Raw genomic sequence first — 24238 nt, 5'->3', positions numbered from 1 at the left:
TTTCTTTCCATTTGTTTGTTTCATTTTCAGTTTCTTTCATCAGTGTCTTACAGTTTCCCAAGTACAGGACTTTTACCTCCTTAGGTAGGTTTATTCCTAGGTATTTTATTCTTTTTGATGGAATGGTAAATGAGATTGTTTCCTTAATCTCTTTCTGATGGTTCATTGTTTTTTTTTTTAAATACATTTTTATTGGAGTATAATTGCTTCACAATGCTGTGTTAGTTTCTGTTGTACAACAAAGTGAATCAGCCATATGCATACATAGTTCATTGTTAATGTATAGAAAGGCAACAAATTTCTATATATTAATTTTGTATCCTGCAGCTTTTCTGAATTCACTGATGAGCTCTGGTAGTTTTCTGGTGGTGTTTTTAGTATTTTCTATGTATAGTATCATGTCATCTGCAAACAGTGACAGTTTTACTTATGTGTTTCCAATTGGGATGCCTTTTATTTCTTTTTCTTGCCTGATTGTTGTGGCTAGGACTTCCAATACTGTGTGAATAAAAGTAGCAAGAGTGGGCATCTTTGTCTTGTTTCTGATCTTAGAGGAAATGCTTTCAGCTTTTCACCATGAGTATGATGTTAACTCTGGGTTTGTCATATGTGATCTTTATTATGTTGAGGTACATTCCCTCTGTGCCCACTTTCTGGAGTGTTTTAATTATAAATGGATGTTGAATTTGGTCAAAGCTTTTTCTGCATCTATTGAGATGATCATATGATTTTTATTCTTCAGTTTGTTAATGTAGTATATCACATTGATCGATTTGCAGACATCAAAAAATCCTTGCATACCTAGGATAAATCCCACTTGATCATGGTGTATGGTCCTCTTAATGTATTGTTGGATTCTGTTTGCTAATATTTTGTGAGAATTTTTGTGTCTATGTTTATCAGTGATATTAGCTATAATTTTGTGAGGTTTTTTTGTGATATCTTGTCTGGTTTTGGTATCAGTGTGATGCTGGCCTTCTAGAATGAGTTTGAAAGTGTTCCTTCCTCTGCAGTTTTTTTGGAATAGTTTGAGAAGGATAGGTGTTAACTCTTTTCTAAATGTTTGGTAGAATTCACCTGTGAAGCCATCTGGTCCTTTACTTTTGTTTGTTGGGAGTTTTTAAATTACTGATTCAATTTCATTGCTGGTAATTGGTCTATTCAGATTTTCTATTTCTTCCTCGTTTAGTGTGGGGAGATTGTACATTTCTAAGAATTTGTCCATTTCTTCTAGATTGTCCATTTTATTGGCATGTAGTTGTTTGTAGTAGTCTCTTAAGATCCTTGGTATTTCTGTGGTGTTGGTTGTAACTTCTCCTTTTCATTTCTGATTTTATTGACTTGGGCCCTCTCCCTTTTTTTCTTGATAAGTCTGACTAAAGGTTTATCAATTTTATCTGTTCAAAGAATCAGATTTTAGTTTCATTGACTTTTTCTATTTTTTTTTTTTTTAGTCTCTGTGTCATTTATTTCTGCTCTGATCCTTATGATTTCTTTCCTTCTACAAACTTTAGGTTTTGTTTGTTCTTCTTTCTCTAGTTCCTTTAGGTGTAAGATTAGGTCATTTATTTGAGATTTTTTCTTGTTTCCTGAGGTAAGCTTGTGTCACTATAAACTTCCCTCTTACAACTGCTTTTGCTGCATCCCATAGATTTTGGATCATCATGATTTTGTTTTCATTTGTCTCTAGGTATTTTGTTTTTCTTCTTTGCTTTCTTCAGTGAACTGTTGGTTGTTTAGTAGCATATTGTTTAGCCTCCACGTGTTTGTGGAGATATTTTGCAGTTTTTTTTTCTTGTAGTTGATTTCTAGTCACATAGTGTTGTGGTTGGAAAAGATGCTTGATATGATTTTAGTCTTCTTAAATTGATTGAGACTTGTTTTGTGGCCTAGTATGTGATCTATCCTGGAAAATGTCCCATGTGCACTTGAATGTGTATTCTGCTGTTTTTGGATGAATGTTCAAAATCCATTGTTTTTAAATGTTAGTTGTTTGGAGAAATGACAGGTGGCATTCAGTGGCCTCATCGCTCTTTTTCCCTGGCAAGTGAGGAGGGTTTAGCATACTGAGTAGGCCAGGTCTGTTCCATTAACATTACCAAGCTTTGTTTAGTCATAGGATTGAGCTAAAAGGCTGCCTAACCATTCTGTATTCCTTAGGCCTTCCTCGCTCTGTTCAGTAACAAGCATTTACTGAGCACTCAGGATGTGCTAGACAGCATGCCAAAAGTATATATTATCATATATATTATCTCCTTTACTCCTCACAACTTAAAAATCTGGAGATACTCATTTAACAGGTGCACAAACTCAGGCTCAGAGAATTTAAGAATTTTGCTTAAGAGCTGGGACTTAAGAGTTTTTTCCTAGTATTGTCAGGCACTGTATGAAGAGCTAGAGAATAAAAAGTAATATTATACAGATCCTTCTTCAAGGAGCCTATAGTTTAGTGGAAACGGACACATTAATACATAACTTCCTTTAAGTGGGGTAAGTGCCTTGACAGAAATATTAGCACAGACTTTATGGGATCCTAGAAGAGGGTCATGACTTGAGCTTAGCAGTTATAGGAAGGCATCCTGGAGGAAGGGATGTCCAAGTTGAGACTTGCTGGTTTAACCATAGTGAACCTAGCTTCTGGGAGTATATTATTAGACTGCTCTAGAACTAAGTCCAGAGGATGCAAAGACCCTTGGTCTCAGAACATTTCTGGCAGGTGTTTGCCAGTCCTCCTCAGTCCAGCCCATTTGTATGTACATATTTCTAAGCTCTGACCTTTTGGGCTGATAAACAATAACTAAGTTCAAAAAAAAAAACCAAGAAAAACAAAAAAACTTTGATATATAGACCTAAAATGCAGTTAATCTAACCAGTTGTGTATCTGATTTCTGGAAAAGTACCATTTTACTTTTATGACTTAATTTTATTAATGCAACATTAATTTTTTAAAGTTATAAAGTAGCAGGTGCTGGATTAATATTTGTTGAATAAGTGAACATATGAGAGAATTAATGATACATATCAGGGATCAGCAATTTTTTCTGTAAAGGGCCAGATAATACATATTTCAGGCTTTGTGAGCATATGGTCTCTGTCAAAACTACTCCATACTGTTGTAGCATAAAAGCAGCCATAGATGTTGAGTAAATGAATGGGTATCACTGTGTTCTAGTAAAACTTTATTTACAAAAAAGATGGCAGCCCAGATTTGGCTGTGGGCTAGTTTGCCACTACATAATGTACAACAGTCAATACTTTACTGGAGTTACAATTTGCAGGAGAAAGGTGTATTTGCTTCTTATAAAATATATGATTTTGAAGTTCTGTGTTTAATTATGTGCAGGTAACATACCAGGGGAAGGAACTTTTAAAGTATATTTCTGAAGAATTACCCTTGCCTCCAGACCCAAACTTGGTACCTCAGCAACATCAACCTTGTCTTCCAGGTATGTGCAGACCAACACCTGTTTCTTAGTTGTGGGAAAAACACACCCACATCTGCTGAGAAGGCATTGCACTTGTCTTTTTTTTTTTTCCATTCAGGTTAAATTCACATGACATTCAAATAAACTTTTTTTTTTTTTAATTTATTTATTTTTGGGTGTGTTGGGTCTTCGTTTCTGTGCGAGGGCTTTCTCTAGTTGCGGCAAGCGAGGACCACTCTTCATCGCGGTGCGCGGGCCTCTCACTGTCACAGCCTCTTGTTGCGGAGCACAGACTCCAGACGCGCAGACTCAGTAGTTGTGGCTCACGGGCCCATTTGCTCCACGGCATGTGGGATCTTCCCAGACCAGGGCTCGAACCCGTGTCCCCTGCATTGGCAGGCAGATTCTCAACCACTGCGCCACCAGGGAAGCCCATCAAATAAACATTTTAAAGTGAACAATTCAGTGGCATTTAGTACATTGACAGTGTTTTACAACCACCAGCTCTGTGTAGTTCCAAAACAGTTTCATCACCCCAAAAAGAAACCCATACCCATTCAGCAGTTACTTACCACTCCCCACTCCCTCCAGTCCCTGGGAACTACTAGTCTGCTTCCTGTCTGCGTGGATTTGCCTAGTCTGAATATATTATATAAATGGAATCCTACAATATATGACCTTTTGTGTATGGCATCTTTCACTTAGCATAATGCTTTTAAGGATTATCTACATTGTAACATCTGTCAGTACTTCATTCCTTTTTATGGCTTCCATTGCATGTATATATAAACCACAATTTACTTATTTCTTCATCCTTTGATGGACATTTGGGTTTCCACTTTCTGGCTATTGGACATAGTGCTGCTATTAACAGGTGTATACATATATTTGTTTGGATACCTGTTTTCAGTTCTTTTGGGTGTATACCAAGGAGTGGAATTGCTATATTATATAGTTATTATATGTTTAACTTTTGGGGGAACAGCCATTACTATTTTCCACAGCAACTGAATCATTTTACATTCCTACCAGCAATGTACAAGGGTTCCAGTTTCCCCACATCTCCACCAAAACTTGTTATTTTCTTTTTTTTTGTTACAGCACTCCGTTTAAACACCATTTAACTTAAATTCTAGAAGAATGACACCTTCCCTCACAATTCCTTTCTCTGAATCTGTGATGTGCTTACTTTAGTTAGATTTTTTTAAGTGTCATGTAAAAGGGAAAAATGGTATTTTTTTCCTTCCTGCAGGCATGATTTGGTTAGTTTTCCATATTTTCTAAAAATAGATCCTAGATACTAGAATTAAGTCTTTGCTTGTTAGGGTACACTAATACACTTCATCTAATGGAATAAACCCTCAGAAAACTGAAGAGAATGTGGTCTTCACCAATCAGCAGCCGATTTTGAAGTTATTGGAAAGGGCGGCACACATTTATGAAAAGCAGACATAACTAATGTTATATCACCCTTCTCTGCTGCAGTGCACCCTCTTTTTCCCCCAGTTTCCCTGTCTTAGACCAGTTGGGGACAATATATGAGGAGAGGAGGTACAAAACAGAAAATGATAATTCTGTGACAACCAGAGTCAAGAACCGAACAGGATTACTGTCACAAACCCCTAACCAGGGGTTTCCCAGGGTTACTCCTTTCCTTACAACAAATCCCAATGATGCAAAGTACTTTCCTAACTTTATACTGAATTCACTCTAACCTTTGTCTCAAAAACTGGCTTCAGATTAAGATGCATTTTCCCCAGTTTTCTAAGGATAGCCTCAAAAGTATTTTTCATCATTTTGGGGAAACACATAAAATAAAACAATTGTGGGGAAGTTAAAGGGCTTAAGAAACTGGAAGGAGTTGTAGTAATTCATGGTCTTTGGTTCCTTACCTAATCTAATCTTAGAGATAGGCCAAGGAACCTGAGTTTTTAGGAGTGATTCTTATGCAGCCAGCCTGACTGTTGACTTTGAATGACTAGTAGTATCTGATTTCTTACGCAGGTAATAATTTGAAAATTCTTAATATTCAGCCCTTCACTTTGATTCCAAAGCACACCCACTCTTGTGCTTGTACACTCAAGCTCTCTGTCTCTCTGTCTCTCTTGTCTCTCTCGTCTTTCTGTCTCGTGCACGTGCGCCCACACACACTTGAAGGAAAGTCAAGCAAACCCTTTCTCCTAGTTTCTACCCTTAAGAGTCAAAGCAGAAATATATAGGTTCGTCCTCATATCAGAAAGGATATCTGCTCCTCAGATTTTCTAGCTCCAGGCACGTACTTCCAGCCCCAGCCATGCATCTTCTTCCTCAGAGGGCTCACAGTTCCTCTGCTAAACGAGCATGAAATAAAAAATGGGTTCTGAATTGCTGCTTCTGTTGCCTGCTGTATAAACAGTTTCTTGTTACTAATTTCTGTCCAGAAATCCTGAATTTTCTTTCCTTTAGATATTTCAGAAAATGTTAGTGCTAATTTGAGCCGCCAGTATGCCAACCAGCATCTTGCTACCTTGATCTGGACCTAGGAATCTATAGACAGGTCCCTGCAGGCATCCGTAGGCTGCTGTTGAAGTTTTGTTGGAACATCCTTGATTTAGGATTCTTTTGTACCTGGTTTTGTGGTACCTGACAGAAATCCAAAGACCTGGTAAGTTAGAAAAATGTAAAGTCTCTAACCTTATTACAAGCAAAGCATTCTGGAGAGAATCTTTTCCCCTCTTCTGCATATCGAAATGTGGTCATGGAAGTTGTGGCTCTGACACCATAGAGACCATAAAGTCCAAAGGAAAAACATGTCCACGTGGATTTAATTAGCCTACTTCAGATCATGAACATATCTGTTCTCTTATGCTTTTTGATGATCACACTCTTCAGAATACTGTTTTTTGGAAAAAGTGGACTAGGAAGAGATATTTACATTTCCCATCACTAGGATGACCATGTATCCCCATTTGACCAGGGCAGTCCCTAATCCAGCAAAGTTATTAGTACCACTCCCTTTCACTTTCAGACATGCCTTGTTTAGATGACCTAGTACAGGAACCAAGCAAATAACTGTTGGAAAAAATGAAATTTGGACAAGGTGAAAAAAAAGAGAGAGAGAGAAACTTTCAGTTTTATTTAAGTTTTTAACTGTATAGTTTCTAGCTTACTATTGTGTAAATAGATAGTTAAATCTTACGTATATCACTCTATATTATAAATAATTGCTGGTTACCTAATCTTAACCCCTTGATAGACTGAGAAGATCTTTGAGTTCAGAGAGATTTTTGTGGGCTCTTGCTTCCTATTATATTCCCGATGCCTGGCATATAGTAGCTTCCAAGTAAAATGTTCATTGAATAAATGAATGAGTGAATGGAAGCATGAATATGATCCAAAGGACTGCTTATTTTAAAACTGAATTTACTTATGGTTGACTGTCCTCATAGGTGGACATTCCTAGATCTCACAGGCTATAACAGAATTTGTGGTGAAGAATTCAACAAATGGTAAATGGGATTTTGGTTAGTTAATACTATCTCCTTTATCTGAATTATATCTCCCTTATCTGAATTTTCTGTCTAACTGTGAGGTATAAGAGTGATGGCCCTTCAGGCTTAATTTCCAAAATATACAAACAGCTCATACAACTCAACAACAAAGAAACAAACAACCCAATCAAAAAATGGGCAGAAGACCTAAATAGACATTTCACCAAAGAAGACATAGTGATGGCCAATAGGCACATGAAAAGATGCTCAACATCGCTAATTATTAGAGAAATGCAAATCAAAACCACAATGAGGTATCACCTCACACCTGTCAGAATGGCCATCATTAAAAAGTTTACAAATAACAAATGCTGGAGAGGGTGTGGAAAAAAGGGAACCCTTCTACACTGTTGGTGAGAATGTAAATTGGTGCAGCCACTATGGAGAACAGTATGGAGGTTCATTAAAAAACTAAAAATAGAGTTGCCATATGATCCAGCAGTCCCACTCCTGGGCATACATCTGGACAAAGCTATAATCCGAAAAGATACATGCACCCCTATGTTCACAGCAGCACTATTTACAATAGCCAAGACATGGAAGCAACCTAAATGTCCATCGGCAACAAATGAATGGATAAAGAAGATGTAGTATATATACACAATTACTACTCAGCCATAAAAAAGAATGAAATAATGCCATTTGCGGCAACATGAATTGACCTAGAGATTATCATACTAAATGAAGTAAGTCAGAAAGAGAAAGACATGTGCCACCTGATATCACTTATATGTAGAATCTAAAATATGACACAAATGAACTTATTTGTGAAACAGAAACAGACTAACAGACAGGGAACAAACTTCTGGTTACCAAAAGGGAAAGGGGGTGGTGGGGGAGGGATGAATTAGGAGTTTGGGACTAGCAGATACAAACTGCTATATGTAAAATAGATAAACAACAAGGTCCTACTGTATAGCATGGGGAACTATACTGAGTATCCTTTAATAAACCATAATGGAAGAGAAGATGAAAAAGAATATATATATGTATAACTGAATCACTTTGCTGTATACCAGAAACTAACACAACATTGTAAATCAACTATACTTCAAAAAAACAAGAAAAAAGAATGATGGCCCTCCACATTTTCTCAACCAGAAATTTAAAAGAGAACTATTTCTCCTTTCCCCTCATCCAGTTTAATTCTACATATCATTTTGGATTCATGGTATCAAGAAAATCATGAGTCATGAAGATAAGTGATAAAATGACTTGCTTCAGTAAGTCAGAGATAATGGAAGAGCTTCTTATTTATTTGAGTTCTACACAAAAACTAGATAACTTGGCAACTTGAGGCAATGTATTGATGGACTCCAGGATGTTAAAATGTGGTATATTAACACATTTGAGGATATATGTTGTTTCTAATGAAAGATTGTAAACATACCAATGCTAATCTTTAAAAATGAAGTTCTGTTGATGAAATCCCTGAAATATCTATCTCTAAAGTCCTTTATAAGCTTTAAAATGGAGTGAGTCTATGATGCATTTTCCCTTAAAATTTCACAGCTTCCTCCCAAGCCTCTCTCCCCTCTGCCTACTTGGCTGTAGTTCCTCCTTTGTGTTATTGAGGGAATTTTCATTGATATTTCAGTATATATTGGAATGGGAAAAATGAACATTTCCAAAACTTCTATTACATAATGTGAACATTATGTATAAACATATTGACATATTTTTCACAAAGTTCTTTAGAAAAACATTCTGTTAATATAGATCACATTTCATTATTTTCCTGGAAAGCCAGTTTTATATGTTTATGTCCCCTGTCACCATAGTACCAAGACACTCAAAACACATGAAGCTGAATGTATTCATCTAAGCAAAACAAACAAACAAAAAAAGAGTATCTCCTGAGGCCTTTCTTTTCCCAGGCTATCATTTAATGCACACTAATTATTTAATTTATAATTTTCTCTCAGGAAGATCTAACATCACTTGTTCATTTGAAAATAGAACATGCTTTTTCAGAAAAAAAATAGACTTTTTTTGTTTTTAATGAAAACGGTCTTTGACCTACTTACAATCTGTTGTGAATAAATGACTTTAAAGAAAGAGTTTTCTTCATTTCAGCGCTGTTATTGTGCTTCATTTCTCTGTAAAAGTATATGTAATAGAACACAAACATTCACAGGTGCTTCTGTTTTATGTGGTTAAGAACTTCTTAAACAGCCAAGGAAGATGGGTGCCTGATAACAGAGCAGAGGGTGTTTATTTCAGCTCCTGTTTAAACTCCTGATCCTTTTTCATTATTTTAATCGTATTTTTTTTCATCCTGGTATTTTATATCTACTGATAGGGGAGGAAAAGAGAAGAAAACAAATTACCTGTTGAGCATTTGCCATGTGCCAGACCCCCTGCCAGATTATTTTACATACATTAGGACATTTAGGAGCTTCTTTTTAGTAGAACTCCAAGGTTCACGTCTGTACGACAGAGACACAGAAAACCTGAACACTTTACATATAAAATCAAACCTAATTCAGCTTAAAGAACCACCTATTAATTTCAATTTTCCCCTGAACAATGAGGGCCTAAATAGTTTTAAACTTCTAAATATAATAAGTCTATTTCTTGATTCCAGTACAGTTTTCACAGATAGCTTTTTTTTTTTTTTTTTTTTTTTTTTTGGCTGTGTTGGGTCTTCGTTTCTGTGTGAGGGCTTTCTCTAGTTGCGGCAAGCGGGGGCCACTCTTCATCGCGGTGCGCGGGCCTCTCGCTATCGCGGCCTCTCTTGTTGCAGAGCACAGGCTCCAGACGCGCAGGCTCAGTAGTTGTGGCTCACGGGCCTAGTTGCTCCACGGCATGTGGGACCTTCCCACACCAGGGCTCGAACCCGTGTCCCCTGCATTGACAGGCAGATTCTCAACCACTGCGCCACCAGGGAAGCCCCACAGATGGCTTTTGATATTATAATGTAAATCTGTGCCAAATTATTAATTTAATTTAGTTTTAGATATCCAATCATGTAATACTCTATCACCATATTTATCCTTTGGGATCCTTCATTTATCAGAAGACACTGAACTTTATTTTTTTTTCTTTGGCTGCACTGGGTCTTCGTTGCTGCGCATGGGCTTTCTCTAGTTGCGGTGAGTGGGGGCTACTCTTCATTGCGGCGCGCGGGCTTCTATTGCAGTGGCTTCTCTTGTTGCAGAGCATGGGCTCTAGGCACGCAGGCTTCAGTAGTTGCGGTGCGCGGGCTCAGTAGTTGAGGCTCGTGGGCTCTAGAGCACAGGCTCAGTAGTTGTGGCGCACGGGCTTAGTTGCTCCGTGGCATGTGGGATCTTCCCGGACCAGGGCTTGAACCCGTGTCCCCTGCATTGGCAGGTGGATTCTTAACCACTGCGCCACCAGGGAAGTCCCTGAACTTTGTATTTAAATAGCCATAGTAGAATTTTTCCCCATCATAACTAGAGCAGATGTATTTTTACAGTTCATTAAAATTATTCTTAATCATTTTGCCTTTGATTGGAATTATATTTCTGATTCAGGATGAGAATGTATACATAAGTATGTTAATTTTCATTTATAACTAGAGCAAGTGATGTTTCATTCCATAATCGTAATGAAGTGTAGAATGCTTAGTTTGTAAGCACAAGTTCTGGAAGTCTGAGTTCAATAATTTTCAAGTTGTAAGTGAACCTAATAGATCAGCTAGTCTTGGACCTGTTTTACAGATGATGAAACTGAGAACCAGAGAAGTAAAATGGGTTAGGGATGTGTCAGAATTGAACCATCAGTGAAAATAATGAATCTGATTATTTCTGCTTTTGATATATTAAGGGAATTTTTTTCAAAAACAGAGGAAAATAAAAAGAAACGAAATTGAGTTATTTGTAGTGAGGTGGATGGACCTGGAGACTGTCATACAGAGTAAAGTAAGTCAGAAAGAGAAAAACAAATACCGTATGCTAACACATATGTATGGAATCTAAAAAAAAAAAAAAAAAATGTTTCCAAAGAACCTAAGGGCAGGACAGGAATAAAGACGCAGACGTAGAGAATGGACTTGAGGACACGGGGAGGGGCAAGGGGTAAGCTGGGACGAAGTGAGAGAGTGGCATGGACATATATACACTACCAAATGTAAAATAGATAGTTAGTGGGAAGCAGCTGCATAGCACAGGGAGATCAGCTCCGTGCTTTGTGTCCACCTAGAGGGGTGGGATAGGGAGGGTGGGAGGGTGATGCAAGAGGGAGGAGATATGGGGATATATGTATATGTATATGTATAACTGATTCACTTTGTTATACAGCAGAAACTAACACACCATTGTAAAGCAATTATGCTCCAATAAAGATGTTTAAAAAAAAATTCATCAGCCTTACATAATTGTGTATTATCATATGTAGTATTTGTATTGTGTATTGTTTTTAAGTGTCAGTGTTCATTTGGATTTATCTACATATTTACTACTTTATTTGCTCTCTGTTCTATTTCACTTCTCAAACTTTGCATCCAGGACAAGTTTCCTTCCTGTGTTATATCCTTTAGAATTTCCTTCATTCATAAACCCTCTCTACTTTGTCTAAAAATTATTTTATCTCACATTATTTATTGCATTTTTCAATGGTCATTGAAATCTGGTATAAAAGACGTTTTCATGACATACATTAAAGGTTCTCTTTTACTGTAAAAAACCCCCAAAAAAACAGGAAAAATGGGCTTCCCTGGTGGCACAGTGGTTGAGAATCTGCCTGCCAATGCAGGGGACACGGGTTCGAGCCCTGGTCTGGGGAGATCCCACATGCCACGGAGCAGCTAGGCCCGTGAGCCACAACTACTGAGCCTGCACGTCTGGAGCCTGTGCTCCTCAACAAGAGAGGCCGCGATAGTGAGAGGCCCGCGCATCGCGATGAAGAGTGGCCCCCGCTTGCCGCAACTAGAGAAAGCCCTCGCACAGAAACAAAGACCCAACACAGCCAAAAAGTAATAATAATAAATAAATAATAAATAAATTTTTAAAAAAACAAAACACTGTCATTAGTTTAAAAAAAAAAAACAGGAAAAAGAACAGTAAAAGTTAAATTATTTTTAACCTAACTAGTATGTCATTTTGAAGTGCCAGTTTTGGCCACTAGATAACATGAATAGTTGCATGAGCCCATTCTTTTGCCTACTAATGAATCTATCAATTCAGTTTAAGCAGACTTGTGCAGAATATCTAAAGTCTGGCGATATTACTTAAGGGAGATTTATTTCTCCCTACCTTGTCCATAAGCAGAATGGTTCCTTAGCTGTGCATTTCCTGTTGGGGCTTAGGGACAACAAGAAAAGACAAATGTCCGATTAAATTGCTATCTTCCTTGTTGTACTGGGCTGCTAAATGTGCTACTGTTGAGAAATTTTATTTATAGATCTCAGAGGGCACTGACTTTGCCTAGGGAATCTACCCCAAGTAAAAGTGAAAATTAAAGGGAGAAGGGCTCCTACCTGCTAATGGGGTGAATTGGTGGTTTTCACAGTTCTGATGGAAAAATTCTTTGTCACAAAGCTACAAGTAGATGTCCTTAGTTATCATTGCAAAGAAGATGGTAATTGTTTGACCAAATAACAGATTAAGTTACTATCTCTCAGGGTTCTAATTTCTCTTTACCTCATTCACAAAAATTCTTTCAGTGATAGAACTTCTTTTTTAAATCCTCCTATTCCTCTTTGTTTCTTTGAGGCTCCAGAGCCACAGGTGTCTGGCCCCTTAAGCAGAACTGAACTTCCGAGCACTAGTACACTTAATCCTCCCCACAGTCAGGACTGGGAAAAATGAATAGTAGATATTGTCAGACTGCTTAAGACTATGTGTGTGTTTGCTCCTGGTATTACAGTGCCGTACCTGTCAGTTCATATTGCTGCAGATCGCAACAGCTTAGTTTTTCTAAGATCTTTCCATGGAACAGTAACAATTTACTAATGGACCCAAAGTAAAATCATTTCCTATAAAGTATATTAAATTTAAACGTTTTACATCCAGTATCTGAATCTTGCTGCTTCATTCCCTCTTAGCTACCTACCTCCAACATGACTGTGAGGGCTAGAGTGGAAGCAAAACTCCAGTGTTTGGGAACTTCCAATTTGGAAGCAGGTCTTTTAAGTGTGTGCTTCCTGCAGTCCCTTTATTTGTTCCTATGCTAACTGGCCCAAAGCTTGGTGGGAGTAGTAAGTATTGTAGTAAGAGTATAGACTGCATTGGTGAGGAAACTTTAGTTCACTGTTCTTTTATATTTAAGTGCCTGTATCTTGTGCAACCTATTAAGTTCCTATTAAGTAACAGTGAGTATATTGAGTACTATAAATGAATTATTAAATCAAAAAATAAAATCTAAATCTCAGTTTCCTAACTACTTGGATTCTTTCCCTTTCTTGTCTCACATGGTTGTGCAAGGATTAAAGTATTGAAAAGTGATGGACAAATGTGTGATATGACTATTAGAGCACAGAAACAAACTATAGAAGGATATGATATACCCTGGGTTGTTATCGTTGGTTACCTGGGCAGCAGGGGAGTTGGGGCAGGGAGAGGATTGCAGTAAAACCATACCTTCGGGCCAAATTTAGAGTATATACAAAAGTAAAACACTGAAAACAGTTCTAAAAGCCCTGAAAGCAGGAGACATGCAGAGTGAGCCCAGACTAGGGCCCACAGAAGAGTATCTCAATTCTAGAACTGTGTTCTCAGCTACTGTAGTAACAGGTTATTATTTATTTCTCAGAAGATTGATAATACAAATCACAATATATTTTTACTTATTTTAAGTAGCTGTAGTACACTGCATGTATGTTTAATTTTTTATGAAAAGAAAAAGCAAAGAGTTTTAAAAATATTACATACTGGCATTGATGCTTTCAGGTATGCTTTCCATATGTAGACATGGAGAAAAGGTTGACTCAACTTCAAAAAAGGAAGAAAAGTTAGTGAAGTTCTTTGTCTTTAACTTTCCTGGATGTTGTTTGCCTGGAATGATTCAAATAATTTTGAAGCTTGTACTATTATGTAATAAGATAACGTAGCAATTGTATAGTTACTTAGCACAATTCAAACTGGGATCATAAATTTGAAATCAGTTTGCTGTATTCTTACATTTTCTTATATGAGGATTACCCTGTTTAGCTCAGTTTTCTGTATGAATGTGTTTTTTGTTTTGTTGCCCACCCCATCCCAATATATTGGGAACTGTGGATAACAACAAAGAAATCTGGAAGCTAGAAGTTGTCAGCCAAAGGTGCCGTATCCTAGTAGCATGGGCTGGAATGAAACGGGTGGGAATGCAGTGGCAGATGGAGTTCAGAGATACCTGTTGCAGAAGAGGTGGTAGAGGAGAAAGAAAAGGCAGCAGAAGTTGAGAGGTAAAGGAGATGAGAACAGGTGTTTTGTAAGGAATGGTCTTTGTTTCTTCCAGTCTGATCATTATGGAAAAGAGGCTATTCTGTGAGAAACTAGGGGATGGTCTTAATACTAAGTTTTGTGGTGTGATATGTATGTTCCCAGAATTTCATGTCCATGGGCTTACCCAGGAAGTGGCACCTTCTGTTACCACAGAGCCACTTGCAGTTTTCCTAAAGTCCTGCAGATTACAGGAAAGTCAGGAGTGTATTACGCTGACAGTGAAATTGAGTGGATCTGGGGGTGGGATTTTGGCTGCCATGACCTCTGTTCCTTTGAAAGAGAAGCCATGTGAATAGCCACTAGACAGAATATCAACCAAATAACTTTTGTGGATCTATCATGGCTAACCTGTTGAGAAAGTTATAAATCAAAACCATCACACCCTACTGACTTTAGTGATAAAGTCAGCCCTGCTAAAAAAAAAGAAGAAGGTGGGCCTAAAATGGTCCCTTTATCTTAATTTATTACAGCACGTAAGGGAGAGAGAGAGCCAGATCAGCTCCAAGCAAAGCTAGTTTAGAGTGCAAAGCAGTATTGAATAACACTTTACAATTTTACAGAAAACTTTCACATAGGTGTTATTTTCTCATTTGACAAAGGTGAATGATGGGAATGGTAAGGCAAAAGGAAAAAAAGGTTTAACATTAGCATTACTTTATTGAAAACTCCAAACTCCACTTCTGTGGGTTAATAGGTTAACAAATGTCCATCCAAAAATGCTGTTTTTCAAACACTTTTGTTATATCATCTCAGCAACCCAAGTTTGGGCCACTCTGTTTCCAGCATGTCAATTGGGAAGACGGGCAGGTTGCTTCCTGTGGAGCCACTGCTTATCATTCCGCACTTTTGTCGGTGACCTTCTCTATGTGAGCCCTATGGTGATAATTTCTGGTTACAGACAAGATGAAGCTATTCAGGTGCTCTTGGCCATCTCTTACAAGTGCCCATGTTTGGGTCTGTGACTTTTAAGGCAAGGCCCATTCACTGGAAAGAGAATAGGTTTTTTGTGCATACAGGCCCATCCTTGCTCTGATGAAACTAAGCTAATATTAGCAAAATTAATTTAAATTAATATTTAAAGCCTTATTTCCATGGGCTTTTCCTGAAGGATGAATGCTCTCCACTCCCAACTTTTGTGAGATACCTTGCTTCAGATAGTCTATAAAACAAACCTGCTAATAAGGGAATTATTTTGTTTACATTTGGACCATGTGTAAAACAGTTTAAATTCTTTGGGTTGTAAGTAACAGTTTAAAACCCAAATCAGACTGGGTTACACCCCCCATAAAAAGGAATTTTATTGACTCATGTACATGAAAGACCAGGAGTAGGTTCTTCAGGCTTAAGCCAGTGTTCAAAGAGCATGACTGAGCACCCAGTTTTTCTTGCTTTCCATTTCTCAGCTCCATGGTAGCAGCCTCTCCCCTCATCATCCCAGAGCTACATGCTTCCAGATTCAAGTCCAGAGGGAAAGAATTTGGATGTGACTCTTTCCCAGAAGGCAAAAAAAAGATCTCATTGCATGTAACTTCACTCTGAATGCGTCGTGTTCTTACCCTGAATCAATGCCTGTTCACTGATTGGCCTAGATCTAAACAAATCAGGAGATTAATGTTGGAAGGAAGAGATAGTGAATTATATCCCCTGAACTAAGCAAGAACTTTAAGACCAAAAAACTAAGCAGGCAACTCCATAAAGGGTAATTGTGAAGTTCATTGTGGGTAACTTATACACGGGTAGGAAGGATCAGGAGATGATCCAGAAGCATTCATAGCCGTACTCTGCCTCTGAAAAGGGTAAGGAGGATTTAAAGGGACCAAAGCTAAAAATAGAATCTGACTACTTGGGAGAAGCGTGGTTGGTCCACACTGACAGGAACCCCTGTTTTTCCTCCCTGCCCTTCCCTGAGGGGTCTCATGACTGTTAACTACCTGCATCAGCAAAAGGCATTCTTCCAGTTTTCATATCAGTTGAAGACAAGGGTAAGCTGATAGAGAACTATTAACTATCTGCGTCAGCAAAGGCATTCTTACAGTTTCCATATCAGATGAAGACAAAGGTAAAAGCTGGCTTGGGCGCATTCCTTGTGAGTAGGCTAAAGTACAGTCATGCAGAAAGGGAAGGGGTAGGACTGCAGACCTAAGATGGAGCTGACAAAATGGAGTCAGTGTGGTTCAGCCACACAGTTGAGAACAATTTCACCAGAAGCACATGGACCAGATGTGAGGAAAGGGATGGTCCTCCAGAGGCAAATTAGGGTGGGAATCACCATTAGAAGGATAAATGGGTACTTTTATCAGGAGCGCCAGATATCCATGCAGATGTGTAACTATGTAAACATTTGTACTGCTTAGAATTATGAACAAAGCTCTTGGACTATGCGATACGTCTATCTGAAACTGCCCGGCTGAGGTCACACAGATAGCATGTTGGTGCTAACCTTGGAATAAGATTCAATTAGTTGAATGACATATAGCTCATATAGCCAATCTCCAAGAAAAGAATCTCTGAGACTATCGGAGAGCTTAAAGAAGCCAGTTTAGCATCATTGGCTCTTAAACTGGCAGAGCTAAAAGGGACCCTGCTGATCATCAACTCTCTCACCTCTCAGAGGAGATGGAAATCTAGATAAGCCATATAACTTGCTTGAGATCACAACCAAGTTTGTGTGACCTAGAAAATTGATCATCCATCTTCCAGCCTAACACTCTTTTCAGTAATAAATACCTGCTATAATAATAGCAGCTACTATTTATTGAGTGTTTGCTCTGTATTAGGCAGTAGACAGGCATTTCACATGCAGTATCTCATTTAATCTTTACAACTGTTTTATTCCCAATTTATTGGAAATTGAGGCACAGAGGGGCTTTGTATAACTACCTTCAGAAGCTTCAGTTATCCTTTTTTTGCCTTGGTGTTTTAGACTGCAAACAGCCTTCTTTCTTCCAAGATAGGTCAGTGCTGATTTACAGCTTTATCTTGGGTATAGAAAATGGAGTGAGTGAAGAATGACCTGGTCAGAAAACCTGTTATATGTGCTCATAGACTTGACTAGGGTCTAGGGTTTGTAATAAGTAAATTTAAATCTTATTTTTTACTTTTTAAAAAAATTTATTTATTATTTTTTTAAACATCTTTATTGGAGTATAATTGCTCTACGATGGGGTGTTTGTTTCTACTTTATAACAAAGTGATTCAGCCATACATATACATATATCCCCATATCTCCTCCCTCTTGCATCTCTCTCCCACCCTTCCTATCCCACCCCTCTAGGTGGTCACAAAGCACTGAGCTGATCTCCCTGTGCTATGCGGCTGCTTCCCACTAGCTATCGATTTTACATTTGGTAGTGTGTGTATGTCAATGCCACTCTCTCACTTCGTCCAGCTTACCCTTCCCCCTGCCCATGTCCTCAAGTCCATTCTCTACGTCTGCGTCTTTATTCCCGTCCTGCCCCTAGGTTCTTCATGACCTTTTTTTTTTTTTTTTTTAGATTCCATATATATGTGTTAACATACGTTATTTGTTTTTCTCTTTCTGACTTACTTCACTCTGTATGACAGACTCTAGGTCCATCCACCTCACTACAAATAACTCAATTTCATTTCTTTTTATGGCTGAATAATATTCCATTGTATATATATGTCACATCTTCTTTATCCATTCATCTGTCGATGAACAGTTAGGTTGCTTCCATGTCCTGGCTATTGTAAATAGAGCTGCAGTGAACATTGTGGTACATGACTCTTTTTGAATTATGGTTTTCTCAGGATATATGCCCAGTAGTGGGACTGCTGGGTCATACGGTAGTTCTGTTTTTAGTTTTTTTTTTTTTCTTGTGGTATGTAAATTATATCTCAACGTACAATAAGCAAGCATTTAAAATAAAATGCTACTTCCTTCTGGCCTCTGTTGTTTCAGATGAGAAATCCACTGTCTTTACAAGTGGAGTTCCTCTCTAGATTATGTGTTGTTTCTCTCTGACTGCTTTTAAGATTTGTTTTTGTTTGTTTTTACCTCTCTAAAGTTTAATTACAGTGTGTATTGGCATGGATTTCTTTGGTTTATCGTGTTTCTCATTTGCTCAGGTTCTTCAGTCTGTAGGGTTTTGTCCTTTACCAAATTAGGGAAGTTTTATCCATTATTTCCTTGAATAGTCTCTCAGTCCCACTCTCTTTGTACTATATTCTGGAACTCTGATAATACAAATACTGAATTACCTGTTTTCGTTCTACAGGCCCATGAGGCTCTGATTGTTGTTGATGTGTAACTTGACTGACCACAGTGACCAGAATGTGATCAAGCATTATTCTCATGTTTCTGTGAGGTGGTTTTGGATAAGATTTACATTTAAATCAGTGGACTTTGAGTAAGGCAGGTTGCCCTCCACCATGTGGATGGGACCCATCCACTCAGTTGAAGGCCTGAGTAGAATAAAAGACTGACTTCCCCTGAGCAAGAGGGAATTCTTCAGCAGATGACCTTCAGACTTGAACTGCAACATTGGCTTTCCCTGTGTCTTCCAGCCTACCCTGCAGCTTATGGACTTGAGTAGAATACTACTTTTGTTTATCATTCATCACTTGATGAACAATTTAAGCTGTTCAAACTTGGGTTTTCTAATTTTATTATGTGATTCCTTTTTCTCACAAAACTCTGAGATTCTATCATTTTTCTTCATTATTTGTTTTTCTGCTCCTCAGAGCAGATAATCTCTATTGAATCTGTATCTTTAAGTTCATTGATTTGTTTTTTTTAACATCTTTATTGGAGTATAATTGCTTTACAATGATGTGTTAGTTTCTGCTTGATAAGAAGGTGAATCAGCTATACATATAAATATATCCCCATATCTCCTCCCTCTTGTGTCTCCCTCCCACCCTCCCTATCCCACCCCTCTAGGTGGTCACAAAGCACCAAGCTGATCTCCCTACGCTATGCGGCTGCTTCCCACTAGCTATCTGTTTTACATTTGGTAGTGTATATATGTCCATGCCACTCTCTCACTTCTTCCCAGCTTACCCTTTCCCCCCGCCACGTCCTCAAGTCCATTCTCTAGGTCTGCATCTTTATTCCTGTCCTGCCTCTAGGTTCTTCATAACCTTTTTTTTTTTTTTTTTTTTTTTAGATTCCATATATATGTGTTAACATACGTTATTTGTTTTTCTCTTTCTGACTTACTTCACTCTGTATGACAGACTCTAGGTCCATCCACCTCACTACAAATAACTCAATTTCATTTCTTTTTATGGCTGAGTAATATTCCAATATATGTATATGTGCCACATCTTCTTTATCCATTCATCTGTCAGTGGACACTTAGGTTGCTTCCATGTCCTGGCTATTGTAAATAGAGCTGCAATGAACACTGTTGTACATGACTCTTTTTGAATTATGGTTTTCTCAGGGTATATGCCCAGTAGTGGGATTGCTGGGTTGTATGGTAGTTCTCTCTTTAGTTTTTTAAGGAACCTCCATACTGTTCTTCATAATGGCTGTATCAATTTACATTCCCACCAACAGTGCAAGAGGGTTCCCTTTTCTCCTCACCCTCTCCAGCATTTATTGTTTGTAGATTTTTTGATGATGGCCATTCTGACCGGTGTGAGGTGATACCTCATTGTAGTTTTGATTTGCATTTCTCTAATGATAAGTGATGTTGAGCATCCTTTCATGTGTTTGTTGGCAATCTGTATATCTTCTTTGGAGAAATATCTATTTAGGTCTTCTGCCCATTTTTGGATTGGGTTGTTTGTTGATATTGAGCTGCATGAGCTGCTTGTAAATTTTGGAGATTAATCCTTTGTCAGTTCCTTCATCTGCAAATATTTTCTCCCGTTCTGAGGGTTGCCTTTTTGTCTTTTTTATGGTTTCCTTTGCTGTGTAAAAGCTTTTAAGTTTCATTAGGTCCCATTTGTTTATTTCTGTTTTTATTTCCATTTCTCTAGGAGGTAGGTCAAAAAGGATCTTGCTGTGATTTATGTCATAGAGTTTTCTGCCTATGTTTTCCTCTAAGAGTTTTATAGTGTCTGGCCTTACATTTAGGTCTTTACTCCATTCTGAGTTTATTTTTGTGTATGGTGTTAGGGAGTGTTCTAATTTCATTCTTTTACATGTAGCTGTCCAGTTTTCCCAGCACCACTTATTGAAGAGGCTGTCTTTTCTCCATTGTATATTCTTGCCTCCTTTATCAAAAATAAGGTGACCATACGTGCATGGGTTTGTCTCTGGGCTTTCTCTCCTGTTCCATTGATTTATATTTCTGTTTTTGTGCCAGTACCATACTGTCTTGATTACTGTAACTGTGTAGTATAGTCTGAAGTCGGGGAGCCTGATTCCTCCAGCTCCCTTTTTTTCCCTCAAGACTGCTTTGGCTATTTGGGGTCTTTTGTGTCTCCGTACAAATTTTAAGATTTTTTGTGCTACTTCTGTAAAAAAATGCCATTGGTAATTTGGTAGGGATTTATTGAATCTGTAGATTGCTTTGGGTAGTATAGTCATTTTCACAATATTGATTCTTCCAATCTAAGAACATGGTATATCTCTCCATCTGTTTGTATCATCTTTAAATCTTATTTTTTAAACGACAGTTTTTAATTTGTTGACTCTTCTTTAAACAGGAACTTCCAAAGAGTCAATGCAAAGCATCCCACATTATCTTCAAATAAATGAAATACTGTTAATCAGCGATCAAGAATTTCTCCCATGCCATATGATGGATGAGCATTGGAAGTTCTATGTGGAATGTGAGGAGCTAACATTCTAAAGCCTTGTTTTCTTAATAATTTATTAGGTATTTGTTCATATTATTAACCAGTGTTCATATTTTGTCGTGTGTGGGTTGGTGGGCCTATTTAATACACACTTTATGAGTTACTACTTAAGATGTGTTTACTGTTTTAAGAAAAAATATAACTCTTCAACTATTGTAGTAAGATTAATAGTTTTTTGCAATTAAAATAAAGACATTTTTGCCATAAACAATATTGACTCTCTGGCTTTCTTTTTACTAAAATAAACTTTAAACAAATCTTTATATCAACACTTCTACCTTTGCATAAATAACAGTTGTTCCTTATGGGAAGTAAGAATACAAATAGGAGTGACTATTGGTCCTGAAAAGTCCCTGGTAAAGTAAATCTACTTAAAAAAAGAACTTAAAGTCCCACTGCCTTCCCCCATTTACTTTGGAATTTATGTTGAAATCAAAATGTAAAATTATGAAAGAGGTTTGTCTTAAGTTTCACAAAATTTAGTGCAGATAGAATTGTAGCTGTGCCAAGTCTGAGAACAAAAAATGAATCGAGTGTTGATTCGGGGGCTGATTATTTTAAATAGGATATATTTCATCTTTAACGTTTGCTACATTGTCATGAAGATTTTTTTTAAAAGAGCTTTATAAGTTTTTATAAGCTGTCTTTATACGGGTCTGTCTTAATCCTTTGATAGCCATCTTATTCTTATCTGTCATTACCCCAGGCTCCCAAATACGCTTTTTAACTCTGTGGCCTAATTCTGTCCCTTCTCTCTCATTTGGGTAGAGAGGTCAAAATTGCAATAAAAATTACCCTAGCAAGTGCTAGAACTGGGGGGGGGGGGGGGGGGGGGGAATGGGGAGGAGCAATATGGTGTTGCTTTTTGATATTTTCTTATTTTAAATGTACAGAATCTTAAATATCTTTAGAATACACAAGAAACTTGTCAAGTTGCCTGTGGAGAGAAGAATTATGGGACTGGGGAACTAAGGGGAAAGGAAGACTTTTAACTACGTGCACCCTTTCGCAACTTTGAAATTGGTACTCTGTGTTTATTCTTTGTATTCAGATAAAAATTTTAAATATCTGAAAAGATAGCACCTGAAAATGTTTGCCTATTCATAAAAGTGTAAAGACAGATCATTTTATTTTTCTTCCTTTGAGAGTCCATTGAAAATGTTCAGGATAAAGTGAATCCTACATGTTGTGATGTTTGAGAACTGACAAGAATTTTATTGTTCCATTATCATTTTCTTAGACTACCCTATTTTTCTAATTTTTGAATAATATACCTGAGGTGGTCTATTTGGCTTTCATTACTTAAGGAGATATTTAAAACATGGGCCATTTGGGAATATATGTACTAACATGGGAAATATATACAATATATATAAGTATACAATGTACTTATTATATATTATATATATAAGTAACTGAAAAATGCAAATTGTTAGACAGTATTTAGTACAAATCCTGATTGTGTTAAATAAAAATTATATGCCTTTCTGCCTCTGTGGGAGGGAAGTTTGGGGGAGAATGGATACATGTATATGTACGGCTGAGTCCCTTTGCTGTGTACCTGAAACTATCACAACATTGTCAATCGGCTATACTCCAATATAAAATAAAAAGTTTAAAGAAAATTATATGCCTTTGAATGCATGTATAATATATATAGCCATATAAATATACATATTTTTATATTATGCATGGTATATCTACTTTATAAGCTATGAAATGTGTATTTGTATGTATAAGTATGTGTGTGGTGTGGGAGATGTCAAGTAAAAGGTCTGGAATGCTACAAATAAAATTGCAGTGCCTGTTCCTAAGGGAGTTGGACTGGGGAAGTTGGAAGGATATATTACAGTTTACTTTCAACTTAAAAAAAAAGCCACGCACATATTTCTTTTGTAATTTAAAAATATTTTTTAAAAAATAACTTAAAAGCAAGTATTTTGTTTAGTGATTACAGTTTACAAAAGTCATACATTCTAAGTTTATAGCATAAGAAATCTTGCCATTCTGAGTTTTCATTTTAGAGATCAAATTCTTAAACTTAGTTTTCCAAGCCCATTTAACATTAAGTATACCAACTGGCAACTGACTTCACACCTAGTGGAGGCATGTTGAGTATTGCCCAAACTAAACAAAAGGGTCTACTTCAAGCAGGGTTGGGGTCCGGAGAGCTACCTTACCTCAGATCTTCCCTGTGAGATGATTGGGTGATTTGGGGTATTGGCTAGATGTTTTGCCTATTCTGTGTTCTAAATGAAACAAGCTTCTGGACCCTAAGCCATACGAGGGACTTCCAAGAATATCTAATAATGCAATCTTCTCTGATATTTGTATCCTTTCTATAAAACTAAGTTCCTGAATATCTCCAGGATACTCCATACCCAACAAGGAAGTCTATTCCCTTTCAGACAGGTACTCCTAAATATTAGAAAGCTGGAACCCCAAGGTCCCAGGACTCACAACACTTCCTTTTAAGACTTGAATTTACAGCATAAGCCTCCCCTGGCCTGATTGCTGGGAATGTCCAAGCATACATCTTGTCCTTTCGTCCTCCATTTCTCTTTCATTCAGTCACTTCGAATTCCCCTCCTGAGCTCAGTCCTTTATCAGGACTAGACTATGTGCAGCCCTATCCCGTTTCTCTCACCCCTGTTCTTTGCCTTATAAAAACCTGGAGCACACTCCAGCAAATTATTCTTCCTAAGGGTCTGTTTTACTTCCCTGATGCTACTGCGAGAGTAAAATCTAGGCCCAACATTTGAGGCCCCTAGCTCTCTGGTCCTGACGTAACCTTCCAGCTTCATCTCCAGCCATCTCTAACCTTTTACTCACTCTTAAGCTCCTTCTTCATCCCTTTTATAGACTGAAATTGTGCCCTCTCAAAATTCATATGTTGAGGTCCTAACCCTCAGTACCTCAGAATGTGACTGTATTTAGAGATAGGACCTTTAAAGAGACTATTAAATTAAAATAAGGCAGTTAAAGTAGGTCCAAATGCAGTCTGACTGGTGTCCTTAGATGAAAAACTTTGGACATACAAAGGGATACTGGGGTTGCATGTGAACAGACAAAAGACCATAAGGAACACAGCAAAAAGGCAGCCATCTGCAAACAAAGGAGA

The 24238-nt window shown here is 37.6% G+C and overlaps 1 protein-coding gene across 2 annotated transcripts in view; it reads left to right on the top strand.

Annotated features, from left to right (window-relative positions):
• The window catches only part of ANKRD31 (ankyrin repeat domain 31), a 131889-nt gene extending 110589 nt beyond the window's left edge, over nt 1–21300 (top strand). For both annotated transcript variants that reach the window (XR_009502635.1, XM_059919352.1), the window contains 2 exons: nt 3344–3446; nt 20965–21300. Coding sequence is in view for 1 of the 2 variants with exons in the window: in XM_059919352.1 (XP_059775335.1) it covers nt 3344–3446; nt 20965–21110 (249 nt within the window). In the remaining variant the exon portion in view is untranslated. The remainder of the gene's footprint in view (nt 1–3343; nt 3447–20964) is intronic.
• The last annotated feature ends 2938 nt before the right edge of the window (nt 21301–24238 follow it).

The sequence above is a fragment of the Balaenoptera ricei genome, chromosome 3 (genome assembly GCF_028023285.1).
Source record: "Balaenoptera ricei isolate mBalRic1 chromosome 3, mBalRic1.hap2, whole genome shotgun sequence".
NCBI lineage: Eukaryota > Metazoa > Chordata > Mammalia > Artiodactyla > Balaenopteridae > Balaenoptera > Balaenoptera ricei.
This window is presented reverse-complemented; position numbering and strand designations above follow the sequence as displayed.